At 40.5% G+C, this 24857-nt stretch overlaps 1 protein-coding gene across 2 annotated transcripts in view; it reads right to left on the bottom strand.

Moving 5' to 3' along the window:
• TMEM45A (transmembrane protein 45A) overlaps window positions 1–24857 on the bottom strand; it is a 116679-nt gene that overhangs the window by 5754 nt on the left and 86068 nt on the right. For both annotated transcript variants that reach the window (XM_049858049.1, XM_049858050.1), the window contains exons 3-5: window positions 23836–24048; window positions 23508–23689; window positions 2439–2584 (exon numbers count right to left, since the gene is read on the bottom strand). In XM_049858049.1, the coding sequence (XP_049714006.1) occupies window positions 2439–2584; window positions 23508–23689; window positions 23836–24048 (541 nt within the window). The remainder of the gene's footprint in view (window positions 1–2438; window positions 2585–23507; window positions 23690–23835; window positions 24049–24857) is intronic.

The following is a 24857-nucleotide window of genomic DNA, read 5'->3' as shown; positions in this document are numbered from 1 at the left end:
AGTTTATCTGGAAATGTCCTGTTTTCAACATCATATTTGAGCAAGAGTTTTGCAGGGTATATTATTCTTGGTTGGCAATTTTTTTTTTCTTGCAAGGTTTTATATACATCATCCCATTGCCTTCTTGCCTGCATGGTTTCTGCTGAGTCATCAGAGCTTAGTCTTATTGTTTCCCCTTTGTATGTGACTTTTCATCTTTCTCAGGCTACACTCAGGATTCTTTCTTCGTCTTTGGATTTAGCAAGTGTGATTACGATAAATGTCTTGGTGATTTGATTATCCTATATGGGGATTGTTGAGGACGGTCAGCTTTTCATCTTTCATTATATTAGGGAAGTATTTTGTCAGCAAATTTTCAATGATCCTCTTTGTGTTTTTCATTTTCTCCTCCTCTTCTGGAACGCCAATCATATACAAATTTTTGCTTTTGATTATATCCCACATCGTTCTCAGGGTTTCTTCATTTTTCTTCTTTCTTTTCTCTGATATTTTCCCCAAAGCGGCATCTAAGGATTTGTCTTCAATTTCACTGATCTTGTCTTCCATTGTTTCAAATTTGCTCCTAAAACCAATTGCGCTCTCCATTTCTGAAATCTTGTTTATCTTTTGGCCTTCTAATTGCTGTTTTTGTGTGATTTCTCATTGTTTGCTTATTTTGACATTTTGTTCCTGTATTATTTTCCTGAATTCTTCCATTGCTTTGTCTGTGTTTTCTTGTCTATCTTTTCCTTGTTTTTGTCTACATTTTCCTTCATCTCTTGGAGAGCCCTGAATATTAAAGTTTTTAATTCCCTATCAGCTAGTTTTAGTGCATTTTCTTCTACCAGAAGGTCAACTGATGTCTTATTTTGGTTGCTTTCTGGAGCCATCCTGTCCTTTTTTTTTATGTTTTGATATTGTCTGCTATCTTTGGGACATTCAGGAATTATTTTCTTCATTTATTGATTGTAGATTTGTTTGTTTCCTTCTGCTATTTTGTTTTACTTGGTTACGTCTGGGCAGGTGGGCTGAGCATGCTTTGTTGCTTGCTCATCTGCTAGCACAATATTTCTCACCACCTTGACCAGATGGACAGTGCCAGTCACTCAGCTAAGGTGCAGCAGGGTGGAAGGTTCCATGGGGGGAAGGGGCAGGAAGGAGTCATTCGTAGCATGTACTGGGGCCAACAGGGTAGGGTCTGGTAGTCTGTGCCTGTGTTGCTTGGGGGTGTGGCGCTCAGAGAGCAGTGCACACAAGCAGGAGGGAAGGGAGAGAATGTGAACTTCTGTTGGAGTTCTGTAAAATTGCCCTTCCATAGTCCCTGCCCACAGTCCTTGGTGACTGAGGTCCAAGATGGCGAATCTGGGTGGTGGTGAGGAACCATGTTCCACTGGAAAGCAGCAGAGACCTCATATGAGGAAGATGGCTGGGGGAAGGGGTGGAAAAGAATGTGTCCCTGTTTACCAGGTGCTTTGTCTCCTGTTGGGAGCTCCATGAAGTTGCCTTCCTGTACTCCCTGTCTGTGTTTCTTGGTGGCTGTAGTTCAAGACGGTGAATTCATGCCACATTTGCTGGTAGTGGACCTCCACTCTGTAACTCTCCTTATTCTCTGTTCTTTGTCAGTTTCTTATTCCATTCCGTGCTTAATCAAGTTCTTTATCCCCTCATTTGATGCTCAGGGTTCCAGGGTTGATGTTTGTATCTGTTTTACTTAGTTTTTCAGGCCTTTGCTGTAGAGGAACAGCATGATGCTTCTGTCTATAGCTCCATGATGGCCAAGGTCCCTGTCAAACAATTTCTGATATAATGTTCTGACAATCCACCAACTATGGCTGAGTTACAAACCACTCCCCAGTCAATGCCTGACAAACAGGTTTTTCAAGGCCTGTTATAATTTCAGGAGTGAGTTGGCCTGCCATGTGACCTCACTGAAAAGCATATATTTTTAAGCTCTTGCTGAAGTTTATGTTAGGAACTCTGGTGGCAGGCACAATGGTTAAAGTGCTTGGCTGCTAAGCAAAAAGTTGGTGGTTCAGACCTGCCAGCTTCTCTGCAGGGGAAAGATGTGGTGGTCTCCTTCCATAAAGATTTACAGCCTTGGAAATCCTATGGGGCAGTTGTACTCTGTCCTATAGGGTCGCTATGAGTTGGAATTGACTTGATGGCAGTGGGTCTGGGTTTAGGTAAGTTTATATTAAAATATGCCAGATCATTGAGATCTTGGTCTTATCTTTTTAAGAGCCCTATGAGAGTAAAACTGAAAAACAAATAAAACATGACTTCCAAACGAATGAAGCCTGTACTCAAATAGCCCTGAAAACAGGCACATGCCGAACTTAACCAGCTCATGCACATGCTTCAGCCCCTCAGGAGATGAGGCTCAGATGTCAGCCTAGAACAATGGGAGAAGAAGCCAAGTTTCACTCCATGGCAGAGCCAGTCTTAAGTCTAACACTTACCAGGTGACAAAGACATAAATTAATCCAACGATGATAAGGCTGAACATATAATGCCAGCAAAAGCAAATGGAGACAAACATAATGTTGTCATGATCCGTTGGCTCCCATGCAGGACCTCCACTGGGGGGATACAGCACAAAACCAATCTGTAATTTCATTTTAAAAAGCACACATTAGAATCACCAGCCACATTTCCAAAGGTGGTTCACTTCAAAATGCTGAGTTCCAAGATTAATGGTATGTTATACTCCCATCGGCTAAGCTGCCACAGATAAAATATTGATAAAACATAAGGTTTTGTTGCCTGTTTGAGTAATATGGATAGTTTATACTAGGCCATATTTTTGAACAAAAAACTAAAAAAAAAAAAAATAATAAATTTAAAGATCAGTGTTCACAAAACAAGGCTAAAGGGGCACACCAGCCCTGGGGCAGGGACCGGAAGGCAGGAGGGAACAGGAAGGCTGATAATAAGGAACCCAGGGTCAAGAAGGGAGAGTGTTGACATGCCGTGGAGTTATTAGCCAATGTCACACAATAATGTGTGCACTAACTGTTTGATGAGAAACTGGTTTGCTCTGTAAACATTCATCTAATGTTCAATTTAAAAAAAAAGGAAAAAATAAAGATCAAGTTTCAAAGCATGAATCGTGATTCTCTTTGAGGACGGGTGGCCTTTCAGAGAATGCCCTAGGTTCCTGAGGAGTACAGTTTCACTCCGTTATTTCAAACGTAGAGCACAAAAGCTTCTAAAACAAATAAATGTCCCCAATTAACATTATACTCAATGGTGAAAGGCTGAAAGCTCCCCCCTTCAGATCAGTAATAAGAAAAGGATGGCTGCTTTCACTACTTCTATTCAACATTGTTTTGGAAGATCTAGACAGGGTAATAAGTTTAAAAAAAAAAAAAAGGAAAGAAAGAAAACAAACAAATGAGCTAACAAAGAATTCAGCAAAGTTGCGGAATATACGATCAACATACAAAAATCAGTTGTATTTCCATGCACTAACAATGAAACGATCACTCCTATGTCAGTTTGGCGTAGTTTGGTAGCTTGCATGTTGCTGTGATACTGGAAGCTTTGCCACCAGTATTTCAAATACTAGCAGGGTCACCCATAGGGGAGGGGTTTCAGCAGAGCTTCCAGATGGACACTGACTAGGAAGAAGGGCCTTGAGATCTACTTCTAAAAAGATTGGCCAGTGAAAATCTTATGAATAGCAGTGGAACATCATCTCATATAGTGCCAGAAGATGAGCCCCTCAAGTTGGAAGGCATTCAAAATACGACTGGGGAAGAGCTGCCTCCTCAACGTAGAGTCAACCTTAATGATGTAGATAGAATAAAGCTTTCGAGACCTTCACTTGCTAAAGTGGCACAACCCAAAACGAGAAGAAACAGCTGCAAGGATTCATTAATAATCAGAATGTAGAATGTACAAAGTATGAATCCAGGAAAGTTGAAAGTTATCAAAAAGGAAATGGAATGTTTGAAAATTGATATCCTAGGCATTAGTGAGCTGAAATGGACTGGTATTGGCCATTTTGAATTGGACAATCACGTGGCCTACTATGCAGGGAATGACAAATTGCAGAGGAATGGCATTGCATTCATTGTCAAAAAGAACATTTCAAGATATATCCTGAAATGCAATGCTGTCAGTGATAGGATAATACCCATATGCCTACAAAGAAGACCAGTTAATACAACTATTATTCAAATTTATGCACCAACCACTAAGGCCAAAATAGAGGAAATTGAAGATTTTTAACAACTTCTGCAGTCTGCAACTGGACAAACATGCAATAAAGATATATTAATAATTACTGATGATTGAAAACAAAGAAGGATCAGTAGTTGGAAAATATGGCCTTGGTGATAGAAATGACACTGGACATTGCAAGATAGAATTTTGCAAGACCAATGATTTATTAATAGTAAATACCTATTTTCATCAACATAAATGACAGCTATACACATCGACCTTGCCAGGTGGATTACAAAGGAATCAAATTGACTACATTTGGAAAGAGGCTATGGAGAAGCTCAATATCATCAGTCGGAACAAGGCCAGCCATTGACTGCGGAACAGACCATCAATTGCCCATATGTAAGTTCAAGTTGAAACTGAAGAAAATTAAAATAAGTGCACAAGAGCCAAAGTACAACATTGAGTATATTCCACCTGAATTTAGAGACCATCTCAAGAATAGATTTGACACACTGAACACTAGTGACCAATGACCAGACAAGTTGTGGGATGACATCAAGGACATCATACATGAAGAAAGTAAAAGGTCATTAAAAAGACAGGAAAGAAAGAAAAGACCAAAATGGATGTCAGAAGAGAATCTGAAACTTGCTCTTGCATGTAAAGTAGCTAAAGGAAGAAATTATGAACTAAATGAGATGAACAGAAAATTTCAAAGGAAGGTTCACAAGGACAAAGTATTATAATGAAATGTGCAAAGAACAGTAGTTAGAAAACCAAAAGGGAAGAACATACTCACCATTTCTCAAGCTGAAAGGACTGAAGAAAAAATTCAAGCCTCGAACTGCAATAATGGAAGATTATATTGGCAAAACGCTCCTTAGAAGGAAGGATGGCGAGACTTCATTTTACATACTTAGGACATGTTATCAGGAGGGACCAGCCCCTGGAGAAGGACATCATGCATAGTAAAGATGAGGGTCAGCAATACAGAGAAAAACCTCAATGAGCTGGAATGACAACTGGTTCCAACAATGAGCTCAAACACAGCAATGAATGTGTGAATGATACAGGACCGGGCAGTGTTTTGATCTGTTCTACATTGAGTCACCATGAGTCGGACCTACTGGATAGCACCTAACAACAACAGCAACATGGGCAAAATATTGAATGACACAGGAAGCATCAAAAGAAGAAAGAAGAAATACAGATCCACTGTACCAAAAAGAATTGGTCAACATTCAACCATTTCAGGAGGTAGCATGTGATCGAGAACTGATGGTATGCAAGGAAGAAGTCCAAGCTGCACTGAAGGCATTGGCAAAAAATGAGGCTCCAACAGTTGATTGAATATTACCTGAGATGTTTCAACAAACAGATGCAATGCTGGAAGCGCACACTCATCTATGCCAAGAAATTTGGAAGATAGCTACCTGTCCAACCAACTGGAAAAGATTCACATTTGTGCCCATTCCAAAGAAAGATGATCAACAGAATGTGGAAATTATTGAACAACATCATTAATATCACACACAAGCAAAATTTTGCTGAAGATCATTCAAAAATTTTTGCAGCAGTACATCGGCAAGGAAATGTCAGAAATTCAAGCAAGATTCAGAAGAAGACATGGAATGAGGGACATCCTTGCTGATGTCTGATGGATCTCGGCTGAACGCAGAGAATACCAGAAAGATGTTTACCTATGTTTTATTGACTATGCAAAAGCATTCGACTGTGTTGTTCATACCAAATTACAGATAACATTGCTGTCATGGATTGAATTATGTCCTCCCCAAAATGTGTTTATCAATTTGGCTGTGTCATGATTTTCAGTATTGTGTGGTTGTCCTCCATTTTGTGATTGTAATTTTATGTTAAAGAGGATTAGGGTGGGATTGTAACACCCTTACCAGGTCACATCCAATGTAAAGGGAGTTTCCCTGGTGTGTGGCCTGCACCACCTTTTATCTCTCAAGAGATAAAAGAAAAGAGAAGCTAGCAGGAGAGGGGGAGACCTCATAACACCAAGATAGCAGTGTCAGGAGTAAAGCGCATCCTTTGGACCCAGGGACCGTGGACAGAGAAGCTCCTAGTCTGGGGGAAGATTGATAAGGAGGCCGACAGAGAAAGCCTTCCTATGGAGCTGATGCCCTGAGTTTGGACTTTTAGCCTGCTTTACTGTGAGGAAATAAATTTCTCTTTATTAAAGCCATCCATTTATGGTATTTCTGTTATAACAGCACTAGATGACTAAGACAATTGTGAAGAATGGGAATTCCCAAACACTTAATTGTGCTCATGAGGCACTTGTACATAGACCAAGAAGCAGTCTTCAAAAAGAGCAAGAGGATAATACATGGTTTAAAATCAGGAAAGGTATGCATCAGGGTTGTACCCTTTCACCATATTTATTCAATCTGTATGCTGAGCAAATAATCTGAAACGCCTAGCTCTATGACGAAGAGGGTCAGTTCCATCAGCATTGAAGGAGGATTCATTAACAACCTGCGATATGCAGATGACACAATCTTGCTTGCTGAAAGCTAAGAGGACTTGAAGCACTTGTTGATAAAGATTAAAAACTATAGCCTTCAGTGTGGACTACACCTCAACGCAAAGAAAAGAAAAATCCTCACAACTCGACCAATAAGCAACATCACGATAAATGAAGAAAATATTGAAGTTGTCGAGGATTTGATTTTACTTAGATCCACAATCAATGTCTGCCTTAGTCATCTAGTGCTGCTACAACAGAAACACCACAAGTGGATGGCTTTAACAAAGAGAAATTTATTTTCTCACAATCTAGTAGGCTAGAAGTCCCAATTGAGGGCATCAGCTTCAGGGGAAGGCTTTCTCTCTCTGTCAGCTCTGGAGGAAGGTCCTTCTCATCAATCTTCCCGTGGATTAGTTGCTTTTTCAAGTAGGAACCCCGGGTCGAAAGGATGCACTCTGCTCCTGGTGTTTCTTTTTTGGTGGTATGAGGTCCCCAGCTCTCTGCTTGCTTCCCTTTCCTTTTATCTCTTGTAAAATAAAAGGTGGTGCAGGCCACATCCCAGGGAATCTCCCTTTACATTGGATCAGGGATATGACTTGAGGAAGGGTGTTACGTCCCACCCTAATCTTCTTTAACCACAGGCAGAGATTAGGACTTATAACACTTAGGAAATACACAAAATGGAGGACGACCACACAACACTGGGAATCATGGCCTAACCATGACACATATTTTGGGGGGACACAGTCCAATCCATGACAATGCCCATGGAAGCAACAGTCAAGAAATCACACAATGTATTGCATTGGACAAATCTGCTGCAAAAGACTTCTTTTAAGTGTTAAAAAGCAAAGATACCACCTTGAGGACTAAGGTAGTATCTTAGGGTGGGTTTTCTAGAGAATCAAAACCAGTGAAGCAAATGTATATTAATATATATGGAGAGATTTATCTCAAGGAAATGGCTCATGAAGTTGTGAAGACTAGCAAGTTCCAAGTCCATGGGTCACATGTGAGGCTGGAGGCTTCTCCTGACTCTGTGGTTGCAGGGGCTGATGAACCCAAGATTGACAGGTAAGAAGACAGGCTGTTGGCTCACAGGGCTGCAGATGCTGACAAATCCCAAAATCAGCAGATCAAATGACAGTTTTCTGATTCACAGTACTACGGAAGCTAATGAATCTCAGAATCAGCAGGTTAGACAGCAGGCTGCTAGCTTAATCCCCAAGAACTGGAGGTCAGATTATGACAAATCAGATGCAGGACTCAGAGTGAATGAGCTTTGCCAGAACATCTATATGTATAGGATGCTGGCCACACCCCCAAGGAAACTCCCTTTTCAACTGATTGGCTGCTCACATCAGATCACAAAATGTAGGAAGATTATATCAGATCATAAAATTGAGAATGATTACATCAGATCACAAAATGGAGGATGACTACATCATTATACAACTGCCAGACTATGCCATTACACAACTGCCAAACTACATCATTACATAACTGCCAAACTACATAATTACATAACTACCGAACCACTAAGGTCATGGTCCAGCCAAATTGATACACAACCTTTACCATCATAGTCCACCCCTTGTCACCTCGGCACCTGTACACAGCTCCTTAAACCATATACAATCTCTAAATAAAGACAATTACAAAGTCCTATTTGTACCCAACATGATACAACTAGCATGCATACAACTGAAAACACATTGTAAGCCCTGTTTACATCTTACATTTTATAGTAAGTAGTGAAATAAGGGAGGGAAGAAAACAAAAATATTTGCTCTCTATATATTCATACACACATACATGGGAGCCTTGGTGGCGAGTGGCAAGTGGCGAGTGGTTAAGCATTCAACAGCTAACTGAAAGGTTGGCCTTTCAAATCCACCAGCTGCTCCACAGTAGAGAGATGGAGCAGTCTTTTTCCATAAAGATTTACCTTGGAAAAACTATGGGGCAGTTTATTACACATGTTTGTATATATACACATACAGACATGTGTAATAAAACAAGAAAGAAGTAATCAAAACAATTACAGTCCTTATTTCTGTGACTGGTCACATGGTCATAGCTAGTATTTACAACTACCTTCTTCTGCCACCTTTTTATTACCTCTTGAGCTAAAGCATTGAATAAAAGATCTGTACGTAGTGGGCCCATATCATAAACTCAGACTGATCCACGCTTATGTTCCTTGCACCATCATCCCACACGCTTAAATGCCATTCCCACACATACTCCCCAGGTTTCTGTTTGCATATATTAGAAAAGCCAAGCAGTTCTTTTGGAATGTAGCATGCCAAACCCTGGGTAACACTTTGTACTTCTCCTTTTGGGGCTCATCAGTACTTAAGCTTAGTTATAGCTCTAGAAGCAAAAATAGGTTGTGAGGGTGGGTCTTGTAAGACATCTGCCTCAGGCAATGCCCCAGGCAATGACTCAGATGCTAACCCAGGTGATATCTCAAAGGCTCTTCAGACATAGCTGGGTTAATCTCATCAGAAGGAGGTGGTGGGGATAATGGTTCTCCTGGGAAGGGTGGCTTAGCAAAGATGGAGTAATATCTTCAGATGGGAGTAAGATGGTTGGTTCTGCTGGCAGGAGTGATTCGACATAATTTAGGGGCTCGGTGTCCTCAGATTACTGATTATCTGCCCATATGTTCCCATTTCAAGTTTCAGGATTTCACTTCTTCCCAATCAATGCCCTCCCTTTAATTTCAGACACCATTCAAAGTTCGGAATTCCTTTGGCATTGTAATTCATCCACTTTTATGATAATACTCTGGGTTTGATTTTTGGCAGTATCAGCTCTGTTATTACAAGAAATAAGACTTTCTTTCAGGGCACAAGTGTCAACTTTCAGGTGTTTTATGCAGCACTTGAGCTGTAACTCTGAAGCCTTGAGCTCATCTCTTTCTTTCACCACTTTGTCTACCAAAAGAAGAACCAACCAACCAGCCTACTTATCCTTTTCTTCCTGATAAAATTGTAGAAAAGTATCAAATACGCGATCACCCAGATTTCTCACAAATATTTGACCCACTAATGATAGTATGCATATTTCTATTGCCACATCACACTGTGGATTAACAGTGCCTTCTTTACTACTTGAGGCAGTGTCGTCAGTATCTTTAAGACTACTCAGACTTGAGAGCCAATTCAGAAAACTCATCCTTATGATTTTGTTTTTCTAGAACCACTCTCAGTACCAAGTGTCTTAGGCTGGGTTCTCCAGAGAAGCAAAACCAGCGAAGTGAATATACATATAAACATACAGAGAGACATTTATCTCAAGTCAGTGGCTCATGTGGTTGTGGAGGCTGGCAAGTGTCAAACCTGTGGGTCAGGTGTCATGCTGGAGACTTCTCTTGACTCACATGGCTGCTGAGGCTGACAAACCCGAGATTGGGAGGTCAGAGGTATGCTGTTGGCACATGGGGTTGAGGAAGCTGATGAGTTTCAGAATCAGCAAGTAAGGCAGCAGGGTGCTAGCTCAAGACCCAAGAACTGGAGATAAATTGGTGATGAGCCAAATGCAGGATCCAGAGTGAATGAGCTTTGCCAGAACATCTACATATATTGGAATCAGGCCACACCCCCAAGGAAACTCCCTTTTCAACTGATTTGCTGCTCACATCAGATCACAAAATGGAGAATCATTACATCAGATCACAAATGGAGGATGATCATATCAGATCACAAAATGGAGGATGACTATGTCATTACACAATTGCCGAAATACATGATTACACAACTGACAAGCTATATCATTACATAACTGGCAAACCACCTGTAATATGGCCCAGCCAAGTTGACACACAGCCTTGACCCTCACAGTAAACCTGACCCAAGCCATGGTATTTTCAATCTCCTCATGTGCATGCAAGGGCTGGACAATGAATAAGGAAGACCAAAGAAGAATTGGTGCATTTGACTTGTGGTGCTGGTGAAGAATACTGATTCTGTAAATCCAGTAAATCTTCATGGCCTTGGATTTTCAATGAGTTCTTATATAAGACTCAAAAAATACAAGCAACCAAAGAAAAAATCTGTCAAATCTAACAAATCTGCCCTGGCAGAAGTACAGCCAGAATGCTCCTTAGAAACATCCTCAGAAGTGAGGCTGCCAAGACCTCATCTGTCATACTTTGGATATGTTATCAAGAGGGACTTGTCCCTAGAGAAGGACATCATGCTTGGTAAAATAGAGGGTCAGTGAAAAAGAGGAAGATCCTCAATGAGATGGATTGACACAGTGGCTGCAACAACGGACTCAAACATAGCAACAATTGTGAGGATGGTGCAGATTGGCCGGTGTTTTGTTCTGTTGTACACAGTGTCACTGTGAGTCAGGATCGACTTGACAGCACCTAACAACAATAACAACAAAACAATGAAAAATCTGAAAATGAATTTAGAAAAAGAATTCTATTTACAATAGCATCAAAAAGAATAAAATACTTAGGAGTAAATTTAACCAAGAAGGCACAAGACTTGTATACTGAAAACTACAAACATTGTTGAAAGAAATTAAATAAGACTTAAATAAGTGGGAAGACATCCCATTTTCATGAATTGGAAGACTTAATATTGTTCAAATGGCAATACTATTCAAAGCAATCTGCAGATTCAATGCAATCACTATCAAAATTCCAATGTCCTCTTTTGTGGAAGTGGAAAAGTTGATCCTAAAATTTATATGGGATTGCAAGGAAACCCAAATAGCCAAAACAATCTTGAAAAAAGAAAAAAAAAGTTGAAGGACTCTGCTTCTCAATATCAAAGTATACTACAAAGCTATAATAATCAAAAGAGCATGGTACTGACATAAGCATAGACATATATATCAATGTAATAGAACTGATAGTCCAGAAATCTATGGTCAATTGATTTTCAATAAGGGTGCCAGGACCATTCAACAGGGGAAGTAATTGTCTCTTCAACAAATGGTGCTAAGACAACTGGATATTCACATGCAAAATAATGAAGTTGGACCCCTACCTCACACCATACATAAAAATTAACTGAAGATGGATCAAAGTCTGAAATGTAAGAGCTAAAGCTATAAAATTCTTAGAAGAAAACATAAAGAGAAGTCTTCATGGCCTTGGATTTTCAATGAATTCTTAGAAAAGACTCAAAAAATACAAGCAACCAAAGAAAAAAATAGATAAATTGAGTTTCATCAAAATTAAAAACTTTTGTGTATCAAAGAACACTATCAGAAAGTGAAAAGACAACTTACATAATTGGAGAAAGTATTTGCAAATCATACACCTGATAAGAGTCTAGTACCCAGACTACTTAAAGAACTCTTACAACTCAACAACAAAAAGACAAACAACTGAATTTAAAAATGGGCAAAGGCTTGAGTAGACATTTCCCGAAAGAAGATATACAAATGGCCAAGAACCACATGAAAAGATGCTCAACATTAGTAGTCATTAGAGAAATACAAATGAAAAACACAATGAGATACCATGTTACTCTCACTCCAAAAACCAAACCCGCTGCCATCGAGTCAATTCCAACTCATAGGGACCCTATAGGACAGAGTAGAACTGCCCCAGAGAGTTTCCAAGGAGCGCCTGATGGATTCGAACTGCAAACCCTTTAGATTAGCAGCCGTAGTGCTTAACCACTATGCAACCAGTGTTTCCATTACACCCACTGGGATGGCTAAAATCAGAAAAACAAAATAACAAGTATTGGTGAGGATGTGGAGAAATTGGAACCTAAGGCATTACTGGTGGGAATATAAAATGGCAAGAAACAGTTTGGCAGTTACTCAAAAAGAAGAACATAGAATTACTATATAACCCAGCAATTCTACTCCTAAGAACTGAAAACAAGTATTCAAACAAAAATTTGTACATGAGTGTTCATTGTAGCACTATTCACATAGTCTAAAGATGGAAACAACCCAAATGTCAATTAACTGATGAATGGATAAACAAAATGTGGTATTGCATACAATGGAATATCATTCAGTCATAAAAAGAAGTATCGATACGTGCTACAGCTTGGATGAACCTCAAAAACAGTATGCTAAGCGAAAGAAGCCAGACACAGAAGGTCACATATTGTATGGAAGATCCAGTATAGGTAAGTCCATAGAGACAGAGCCCCTGGTTGCCAGGGGCTGGGGAGAGAATAAATAGGAAGTGACTACTACTTAATGGGTATAAAGTTTCCTTTTGGGGTGATGAAAACATCTCAGAAATAGATAGAGGAAAGAGTTGCACAACATTGTTAATGTACTAAATTGCACTTGATTATAGACTTCAAGATGGTTGGTTCTGTGTTAGTGAATTTTAACTCAATAACAATAAATAAGTGAATGAATGAATGTCAGGTCTGTAGAATCAAATGAAATACATAACTGAGATAATTACACTGACAGTTGTAATAGCGTCCTTTATTTAATGGCTTAGGAGTTTTCTTACAATGGCCTTCCCGGTTTACTACTACCGTCATTATAATGTCGTTATAATGATGGCAACAAAACACGTGCTTGTGGTGTCATTAATGTATTATTATTACCTTCATCATCCAGATGGGAAAACTGGGAGGTTTAATAACTGATGCCTTGCCCATGATCACACTCCTAACAAATGAAATCTTGTAGTTAAAAAAGTACATTGCTTATAATACTGAGGAAAACCTAATTCCATTTCTGTTTGAAACTTCAAATTGTCTGAGTAAATCAGAGAAAACCAAGCTCTGTGCCTTAACCATTGTTCCCATTTGTGGATTTCCTTTAGTTGGAAAGAGAACTACCATTTGTACCTCCTGGGAAGTGTACCATCACGTGCTGTGCACTTTGCCTTCACTCCTGCACACAGACTTTACAATAACCTTTAGTCCTCTCAACAACCCCAAGAAGACATCATTAACCCCATCTTACTGAGGTGAAACCTGGAACTCAGAGACTCTAGTAACTTCTCCAATATTATACAGTGGTTGAGTAACTGAGGCAGGATTCCAGACTAGGGGTGTCTGGCCCCCAAAACTGCTCTTTCTTCTCCTGCACACTTTCTCTCACCATGTAGCTTTTCTAACTGAGGCAAATGAAGGACAGTGGCCTGGATAACAGGGCCAGACTGGGTCATCTCAGCAGTTCTAATACAATCTGAACTATCAGCGCTGAGATGGAAGTTGGTCTTCCGTGAAGACATAACTGTGTTACCTTGACAACATGGATTGCAGACTGGAGGCCCCTGAACCACTTCTAATTCACAGACATGTTTTATCTGGTCTGCACCCTTTTTGAAATAATTTGATTCACTGCTAATGTTTAAAAATTTAGGGAACATTACACAAATGTTTGCATTCTTGGCTTCTTTGTAAAAATCAAAATATCTGGTAACACTAGGCCTGGATTCCCAAGTAGCAACCACAGGCTGATGCAGGCTCTCACCATCACTTTTGTCATTTAGGTTACCTGCCTGGCTTTTTACCTTAACATTTCTTCTGTACCAAGTAAAGCAAGACAGACCAAGTGTGATGGTTAATTTTAAGTGTCAGTTTGCTGGGCTATGGTGCCCCGTTGTTTGGTCTAACACTAGCCTAAACGTGGCTGTGAAGTATTTTATTGGTGTGATTAACATTTACAATCAGTTGACTCTAAGTTAAGGAAATTAACCTTGATAATGTGGGTGGACCTCATCCAATTAGTTGAAGGCCTTCAGAGTAAAAACTGAGATTTCCAAGAGGCGAAGGAATTCTGCCTCAAAACTGTAACAGAAATCTCTCCGAAGTTTCCAGCTCCACCACCTAGCCTATGGGTATCAGACAAAAGACTGTTGAGTTTTCAGCAGATCACATGACTGACAGATTTTTTGACTTCCCAGCCCCCACAGCCTCATAGGTTAATTCCTTAAAATCTCTCTCTCTTATTCTCTCTGTCCTGTTTCTTTGGAGAACCGTGACTAATTCACAAAGATTTTCTGTTTTTGTGCTGTTGTGCTGGCACTATTGAATGTATTTATCAACCAGTGTCAGATTTACAAATTTTCCCAAAATATTGCATCAAATCAATTTAGCAAGGCACTTTAGAATGACTTTTTTCCTACCTTTTTGTACATCCCAAAAGACAGGATGCATCTGTAGCCTACATTTTAGATCAGTGATAGGGAAACTAAGTAATGCAGGACCCTGCTGTCCACCTGCAAGCAGTTGCAAAGACAATACTGGCATCATCCCTGTGTCTCACTCACCCAGGGCTGGGGCCTCAGCATTAGAACATGGCTACATTCTGAAAGAATGAGATGTCAACACCGCTGGTAGACGTCATCCAATTAGAGACCTAAGTTTGCAATGCTCTGAAGCTGCGGGAGGAAAACGCCGCCCAGCTGGTTTGCCTGCTGCTTTAGATATATCCACGTTTTACAGGACACCCTCCCTGGGAAAGCTCTCTGTGGGAACCGAAGTGACCAAAGCCAAGGTCCCTGAAGCTCCTTGAAGAAAACAAGAATTTCTAAGTCCTCTGTGCTCAGTCTTTGGAAATGACAAGAAGGAAACTCAAGTCACTAGTCAACTCCTAGTTCAAAGGGCATAGCCATTTAAACGTGGGTGTCAGGACCATGGAAATCTGCTTTTCATGCCCTCCTCACAGCAACTCCTGGAAGTAAACAGAGAAACTCTGTGTCAAAAAAGGGTTTTTTTTAGGGAGGGTGAGTGTAAGGAAATATGGACTAGCTTCCCAGTTCTCATTTACCAGTCTTGCCAATGTTCCTTCAATGCTGTCCACATGACCCGCCTACCACTGCTTGGGAAGTGACTTTCTCCAGCTCCCAGAGGTAAACCTTTGCAGTCAAGACCAAAATAAATATAGAGGAAGTCAGCACAACTGGACCAAGGCAAAGTATAGAAACTTCACAGACACATCCAAACACCCTGAGGGACTGAGTTACTGGGGCTAAGGGCTGGGGACCATGGTCGTGGGGGTCATTTAGGTCGATTGGCATAACAAAGTTCATAAAGAAAACATTCTACATCCAGCTTTGGTAAGTAAAAGCTTGCAAGCGGCCATCTAAGATACATCTACTGGTCCCATCCTGTCCTGAGCAAAGGAGAATGAAGAAAAACAAAGACACAAGAAAAATATTAGTCCAAAGGACTAATGGACCCCAGTACCACAGCCTCCACCAGCTTGATCCAGAAGAACTAGATGGTGCCTGGCTATCACCACCAACTGTTCTGATAGGGATCACAGTGGAGGGTCCCAGACACGGCAGAAGACAAATGTAGAACAACATTCAAATTCACACACATACACACAAAAAGACCAGACTTGCTGGTCTGACAGATACTGGAGAAACCTCCGAGACCATGGCCCCCAGACACTCTGCTAACTGAGAACTGAAGCCACTCCCAAAGTTCACCTTTCAGCCAACGATTAGACAGGTCTATAAAACAAACAGTAACACATGTGAGGAACGTGCTTCTTAGTTCAAACATGTATAGGAGACCAATGGGCCAACCCCTGCCCAAAAGCAATGACCAAAAGGCAGGAAGGGACAGGAACAATAGACTTACGGGAACGGGGAATTGGGGTATGGACGGGGAGAGTGTTGACACACCACCAAGATTGCAACAAATGTCTCAAAGCAATTTGTGTATGAATTGCTGAATGAGAAACTTATTTGCTCTGTATGTTTCATTTCAAGCATAGTTAAAAAAAAAAAAAAAAGACCAAAATAAGCAAAGCAGTATCATATTACCCATCACATGTATACCGCGTCACATTCCCTAAACTGAAAGCCCAGATACGATGGTAATGTTCGTTCATCTTTCAAATCCCAGTTTGATTTCATATGCTCCTGGAAGCTTTCCCTACCCTCTTCCTCTGGAATTAATAGCACCCTTCTCAGGGTATGAGTTTCACTTTGATGTGGTATGGTGAAATCCATGTGAAATTGTTCACTCAGACTAGTAAATAAGCTCAAGTAAACCCGTGCTTACCTTGTTTATTGAATAATTTGCCCCTGCTACACAGAGACAGAAAACAGGATTCATAAGATGACGTAGCCTAAAGGATTTTATTTTCATTTTTTAAATTGAATGATGTGGCTAGGTTACTGAGAAAATTTTTTCCAGGAAAGAAAACATTTTTATAGATTGGGAGGGGACTTCCTGCTATCTTTGCACATTATCCAATTACAGTACAGTCTTGCCCCGCACAACGACCGTTCGGGCAACGCTCAACCACATAGACTTCCGTGGTCTCATAGTGTTCGGAAATCCTGATCAGAGAATGGAACTTAGCTGACTAACCAGATGTAGCAAATGCAACAGCTTCCCACGGGCAACACCTGGGCCTCATGACTCCTGTATACAAAACGATCGCCCTCCCAGACGTATAATGGTACAGTACATATATAACCTACAATACATGTATCTTGATAGTCATAACGAACGCCTACGTTACTGGCTTATGTGCGTACTTTACTGTACTTTCTAACGTTACTTTAACGTGAACTTACCCTACTTACAAATAAGTTTGCTGTATAACAGCGTAGGCTTCGTCTCCTAGGTAGCACCATCCGATGTCATATATCCCGCGTTCTCTCCAGTCTTGTAGCATTATCTCTGTTTACTTTTCTTTCGAAAATATTACCATGAAGTGCATCATGGCGACCAAATGCCGCAAAACCAGTGCTAGTAACAGCAGCGGCAAGCGGCAAAGGAGAAGTGTTGATTTGGAAGTGAAATAAAAGGCTATTAGCATGAAGGTGGACGATCAGTGGGTTCTATTGCTGGTGATTTAGGCATGTCACATTCGACAGTCACTACGTTCCTCAAAAACAAAAAATTCTCCAAGCTGTTAAAGGATCAGCTCCACTGAAAGCTACAAGGCTAAGGAAAATGCAAGAGGCACCTATATCAGATATGGCGAAATTGCTAATGAGGTGGATTGAGGACCAAACATACAGGCGAATCCCTCTCAGCAGGTTGCCATCACTGATGAAGCATGAAGCTTGTTTGAGGTCTTTAAGGAAAATGCAGGACCAGACTATGATGTGAGTTTAGGGTTAGCTCTGGGTGGTTCAAGTGCTTCAAACCCATTTTTTGCTGCAGAATGTGAAAGTGAGTGGTGAGTCTGAGAGTGCTGATACGAAGGCAGCCAAAGAATTAGTTGAAGACTTAGATAAACTAATTGTAGGGGAGGGTATTTTGCCCCAACAAACTTTTGATATAGACGAAGCCTCCTTATTCTGGAAGCAAATGCCTGAAAGGATCTTCAGCCATAAGGAGGCCAAGCCAATGCCAGGCTTTAAAGACAGGGTGAGTGTTGTTAGGAGGCAGTGTTGCTGGCTACGAGTTAAAGCCATTTGCTATTTGGCATAGTGAAAACTGGAGGGCTATCGAGAGCATTAACAAGCATACCTACCAGTTTATTACAGCGCAATACAAGTTCTGAATGACATAGATGCTGTTTCAGGATGCCCTTCTCAATCACTAAGCCAGTGAAATTAAGAAGTACTGCTTGGAAGAAGGCATACCTTTCAAGATTTTGCTAATTGTAGACAATGCTGCACGACATCCCCCTTTCACCGGTGACCTCCAACCCACCAACAAAGTGGTGTTCCTTCTTCCAAACACAACCTCTTTAATCCAGCCAATGGACCAAGGGGTTATTTCAGCATTCAAGGCCCACTATCTGAAGAGAACCTTTGCTCAGGCTATGGCGGAAACTGATGACACTGGCAAGACACTGATGCAGTTCCAGAAGGAGTACATTTACCACGGCATGAAGAGCCTTCCTTGAGCCTGGGATGACGTGACCAAAGAGTGCATGAATGGCATATGGGAAAAATTACTGAAGCGATATGTGATGACTTTAAGGGATTTGAAAAAGACGATGAGATTGCAAAGATTAACAGAGCTGTTGTCAACATGGAGAACAACCTGAACTTAGACAGATGATGAGGACATTGAAGAACTTCCAGAGGTGGTTCCTGGGAAACTAACAAACCAAGAGTTGCTGGAGCTAGAGCAAGAAATGAGTGGCTGAAGAAGAGGCAAGGGAAAAGGAAAGTGCAGCAGAAGACCAGGTGCAGAAGAGGTCCCCTTGTAAGGGGTTAGCCATATTCTTTGCAGACCTGGACAGCTTGCTGGAGAGTGCTGAAGAGATGGACCCAAACACTGAGTGCTTTTCACTGACAGAGAGGAATGTTCATGAAGTGTGTGCTGCATACGAGAAAAGAAAAAGCAAACTAGGCAAACAGCACTGGACGTATTCCTGAAGAGCCAACGCCTCCTCAAGAAGAGCCCTAGCCAGGTTCTTCAGGCAATACCGGAGATGATATTGTTGGTGACAGTCATCTGTGGAGGTTCTTTGACCTGAAACTCTTCCAGGGGAACACTGCAAGGAAGTTGAGAGTGGTGATGATGTGGATGACCCTGACCCTCTTTGTTAAATTGTGTATGATATAGGCTAAGAAAGTATTTACATAAAAGTTTAAAAAGTGAAAAGAAATTATGAAGCTTAAAGTTAAAAAAAGAAGAAGTTTACCAAGTAGCCTAAGGTAAGTTTATAGAAATAAAACAAGGAAAGTATTTATTGTACATACATCTGTACAGGATATTACAGTGTATAGTCATTTAGCATAAATTCAGTGTCTTGTACAGTACAGAGCTGTACTGGCAACAGCCTCCAGACTCACCCAACACTGTTAGCCCAGTAAGCTCCAGTTGTGCTAAGTGCAGGTTACGTATTAGCCTATGTATACAGCACTCTTCAGCTGAACATGTGTACAGTAGTATATATTTACAATGTATTATTATATTATGTATACAGTATCGTACAGTGTTAACCTACTTAACCCATATATTACCTTGCCAGATACAAAAAAAAAAAAAAACAAAAAACAAAAACCCACCCTCTTCAAGTCGATTCGAACTCATAGTGGCTTTATAAGACAGAGGAGAACTGCCCTGTAGGGCTTCCAAGGCTGTAAATCTTTACGGCAGCAGACTGCCACATCTTTTTTCTGCAGAATAACTTGTGGGTTCGAACCGCCAACCTTTCAGTTAGCAGCCACATGCTTTAACCGCTGTGCCACCAGGGCTCCCTTTGCCAAATAGATACATTAGCTGAAATACAATACTGTTTGTGTACAGTATCTTGGCTACTTAGTCAATACAGGTACCCTACAGTATCCCATATAGTTTTGCTAAGTATATAACATGGTGCTCACACAATAACCAAATCACATAATGTCCTATTTCACGGAATGTACCATGGATGCTAAGCAATGCATAACCATATTTGTTTCTGAATTATAAAAATGTGCCCAGTCTGAGAATTTGCTTCATTCAGTTCATATCTCTACCCTTATGGTTCCAAGAGTCTAGGTGTGTGCTTTCTCTAATCTGTTTATACATATTTTAGGTGCTAAAATTAACCATATGTGGAGATGTACCAAGAAAAAAGACAGTGAAAAGCAAATCATGATGTAATATTATTAGCTTAAGACAGAGATTCAGCCGTAAAACATTGCCACGGCACACATACATGGAACAAAACATGGAAACCTAATAAATTCACCTAATCTCTAGACATGTTTGTCTCTGGAATCCAGGAGTGGAGAGGGGTACTACAGCTAAAACTTCATTTCCTGCCAGTGCGTGTGTTTGCGTTGGTATTAAATGTTCATTTTTCTTTAAAGCTCCAGACATTATTTAGTCTGGCCACAAGGTAAAAAAGGAAACTCTTCTAGACATATTGGTAGATGGAAAACATTTTCAAATAATCTTGGAATTTATGTCCAAAGTCTTTAACCTCATAGCTCTTCCTTAGAAAAGCTTTTTTTTTCCCCCTTTTGTTGGGGGGGGGGCATCATGTCTCCGCCAAAAGGGACAACATTAAGCCAACCTGTTCTCAGTTGTGATATACCCCACAGGTTCCTCTCTCAGATGCTAAACATTATTAATCATCAGCTATTAATTGAATGCTAATTAACCTCATTCATCCTGCTCTTTTCTTATTTATTATTATTATTCTTTTCTTCAATTCTCTTTGGGTTTCTTGTTCTTACTTTCTAACTTTATTTGAATATTTAGCTCCTTAGCCAACTTAATCTAGTCACTATATCATAAGCCCAAGAAAGAAAGGATGTATTTTTTTTTTCCAAATACATGGAATATTTACAACCACTGACAACAAGCCAGAACCCAAAGGAAGTTGCAATACATGTCAAAGGTCTATAACATACAGATCACATTTTCTGCCAACAGAGCAATTAAATTAGAAATGATTAATAAAGGACAAAAGAAAATGTTTGGAAAATCAAGAGCACACTCCTAAATAGCTCATAAATTAAAAGAGGAAAACTCACGGAAATTGCAGCATTTACAAAATTGCCCAATAATGAAAAACTACCACACTTCAAAACTCCTGAGAAGAAGCTCCAGTAGTGGTTAGAGGGAAATTTATAACCTTACAGGTATATATTTAAAAACGAGAAAGGCTGAAAAATAAATGAACTCAGCCTCCAACTTAAAAAGCTAGAAAAAGAGAAGCCTCTTAACATTAAAGCAGAAAAGAAAAATATAAAGAAATTGACAAGTCTATAACTGTCATATAAACCTTTAATATACCTCTATCAGAAAGTGAGAGATCAATCAGATGGAAAACTATTAGGGATATAAACCAAAAAACAAAACCCATTGCCATCGAGTCAATTCTGACTCATAGCGACCCTGTAGGACAGAGTAGAACTGCCCCATAATGTTTCCAAGAAGCACCTGGTGGATTTGAACTACTGACCTTTATGGTTAGCAGTCGTAGCACTTTACTACTACGCTACCAGGGTTTCCATTAGGGATATAGAATATATAAACAGCATAATTAGGGAGCCTGGTTCAGCTCTGACCTTGAGAGGAGTCCTTTTACATCATTTCAGTTCCACGGAAGAAGACCTGGTAGCACAATAGTTAAGCATTTGGCTGTGGACTGATAGGTTAGCAGTTTGAACCCACCAGCCATGCCATGGGAGAAAGAGGTGGCGGTCTGCTTCTGTAGAGATTAGAGCCTTGGAAACCCTATGGGGCAGCTCTACTCTGTCCTACAGGGTAGCTGTGAGGTCGACTCTACTTAATGACAAGAGGTGAGTTCCATGGGGGCCAAGCACTTAGTCACCATGGTCTACTCTGGACCTGGAGCCAGGGGGCCTGTCCTGCTCCTACCGGACATTTCCGTTCTCTTCCTGGACTCAAGGTTGCATTCCTAAAAAGGTTGCATTCCTTGTTTTTGTTTTGTTTTGTTTTATTGCAGGTAGGTATTTTTCACTTTCTTATTTTTTATTTTTATTTTCCAGGCATTTTGTGATACATTGTTTGTCATTGCTTTGTCTTGGGAGCAGAGGAGGTACGCCTGAAGCATAAACTCACTGTGTCATCTTAGCCAGAAGTCATCTTTTTAAAAAATTTTTTCATTTATTTTTATTTTTGAGTGCATAATATATGCACTTGGTAAAACACTCTAATCAAGAGGTGTAGAGGACATAAGAGTGTTTTCCATACTATTCTATCTCTATCTGGATTCCCAGCAGATGATAAATAATCTAGAAAACAACTTCGGTATGTTACCAGCTGCCGTCAAGTTGACTCCAACTCATGGAGACTCTGCATGTGTCAGAGTAGAACTGTGCTCCACAGGGTTTTCGATGGCTGATGTTTTTGGAAGTAGATCACCAGGCCTTTCTTCCAAGGTGCCTCTGTGTGGACTCAAACCTCCAACCTCCTAGTTAGCAGCTGAACACGTTAACCATCTGTACCACCCACGGCCTCTAAATACAGTAGTTATCAGTTATCACATTATAGAATAGTTGTGATTTTTTCTATGTCATTATTCCTTCAAAATAACCAAGTAATTAAAATAACTAAGCCCCTCTTCACTAGCCTCCTCCCCAACAGCCTTTCTTCTAAAAAACAAAAATTTTTTTTTACATGTTTAAATATCGCCTCTTCCCTGTCTCCCGTTTTGACCTTGATGTTTTTCTCCCTGTTATTTTCCAGTGCTTTCTGATCACTCCGCATGTGAAATGCCAATCCCTGAAATAATCTCATCATCCCAATCTCTGCTCTCTGGTGACTACAAATCTCTTCCAGTAAGTCTTCCTTGATTAAACTACATTCAGCTTCCATCCCAACTTTCTTTACGTCTATATATGTGTATCGGATCATGATTGGTCAGTCTCCATAAAGTATATGTTCACTGACTGGAATTCATACTCTCAACAACGTACCAATGTTAGGGAGTCAGCTCTTTCTTAGGGAAAGAGCCTGGGATTTGAGGACAGACAGATGCACGTTTGAATTCTACCTCCATTATTGTGTGCTTGGTCTCTATGAGTCTTCCTTATCTGATGATCATACCTAACGTCCAGATTGTTGTGAGGACAAAATGAGACAATGTGTATATATAAGTCCAGTACAGTGGCTGGCACATAGTTGTTTATTAAGAAATAATAGTTTTCTCCATTTCCTGCCTTACATATATTTCTTTAGCTTACTAGCATAAGGCTGTAAGCTGCTTTAAAGTCAGGAACTGCTTCCAGCTAAAAGCACCCATTGAGAGTTCCTACATAATGTAGACTCAGGTGTGTCATGAAGATATGCACACTCCACTTCCGTCTCACCTGCTCGGGCAATGCTCCCACTAGGGCTGCTGGGCCACAAACTGGAAACATCACCTCTCAGAGGCCCATTTTCTCATTACAGGTAGCACATGGGGGTGGGGGACAGTCTCTGGGTTCTAGAGCAAGCTGCCCCATCAAACAGAGAGGAAAGGTTACAGGCAGAGTCGCTAGGTACATTAATGGGAGACCTCAACTTACTTGCCAGAACCAGGTCCCTTGAAGCAAGATGAAGCTTGGCTGCAAAAGCTCCAAAATTATGTTGCTCCTCATGAAATCGATGAAGGTAATTAGGCCTGTCACAATGATGACCAACAACAGCAGCTGGTGCACATAGACGTCCAGCATGTCTCGGCCATGAGTGTGGTTGTAGAAGACAAAAGCTGAGAGAAGGAAAAAAAAAAAAAAAGCTTATCCTTTTCAGTGAAACTAAGGGCCACCCATGGTTTGTGTTTTATGATGTTCCTCACTTGATGGCTTGATTCCTTCACTCTCTCACTCTTTCTCTCATTCTCCCTCACGTACTTACCCTCCACAAAAAAGGCATTTGACATCATTAACTTGGCTAAGGAGACAGGAAGTGAACAACTGGTGTAACATAAGATGTTTGTCACACCAAACAGCCCAAAGAAGAAATACATAGTGCAATGTTGCCACTCCAGGAGCTGGTTCCACTGGCCTTCTTCATAGTCATACAGGGTCAGGTGGGGCCCTCCAGGAACGAACTGTTCCCAAGTCATCCCTGCAAAGGAACATATCAGTGTTTTAATAGCATTCTCCATAACCTAACCTAGAACACAGAAGATACGGGAAGTTTAGCCCATTGTTTATTCCAATCTATTCTGTTTACACTGATGTCTCTCTCCTAGGCATTTCCCTAATAGCTGAGCATTGGTGCTTTAGGCTTTTCTTTTATTTATTTATTTTTTTAAGGTTCAAATACCAGTTCAGACAATCGATTTTAGTCAAACAGCTATTTCAGGTCTTCAAGTTCCACTGCCTATTCCAATGTAGTGACTAAGGTAAATCCTGAATGATTTGAGTGTTTGGATTTGCAGGATCAGTCCTGTAGAGGCTGATTACTTCCTTCTTAGACATTACATCTTTGGGTAGCTGCCATGAAGTAGGGGTCGTGTTTGGTTCAGGATAAAAATGCTGAAGCATTTAGCTTCCCTACCCCCATTACCTGTTGCCGTCGAGTTGATTCCGACTCATAGTGACCCTATAGGACAGAGTAGAACTGCCCCCATTGGGTTTCCAAGGAGCACCTGGTAGATTCGAACTGCCGACGTTTTTGGTTAGCAGCTGTAGCCACCAGGGTTTCCAGCTTTTCCCCAGTAAGTTTAATTGAGAACGTTCAGATAGATAGAGCATATGGTCTACTCAGTCAGAGATGCTGTTTTATTTGTTAATCTGCAGAATTTGGCAAAGAAGCTCCTCCCTTTGGAAATGGCCATCTCTATAATTTTTAGAAAACCATTAGCAAAGACCTACTGCCACGAATAAAGATGAAGAAATCCAGTGAGGAAATGGGAAGTTGTATTTTTCATG

The sequence above is a fragment of the Elephas maximus genome, chromosome 18 (genome assembly GCF_024166365.1).
Source record: "Elephas maximus indicus isolate mEleMax1 chromosome 18, mEleMax1 primary haplotype, whole genome shotgun sequence".
NCBI lineage: Eukaryota > Metazoa > Chordata > Mammalia > Proboscidea > Elephantidae > Elephas > Elephas maximus.
Note: the sequence above shows the minus strand (reverse complement) of the source record. Positions and strands in the feature narration are given on the sequence as shown.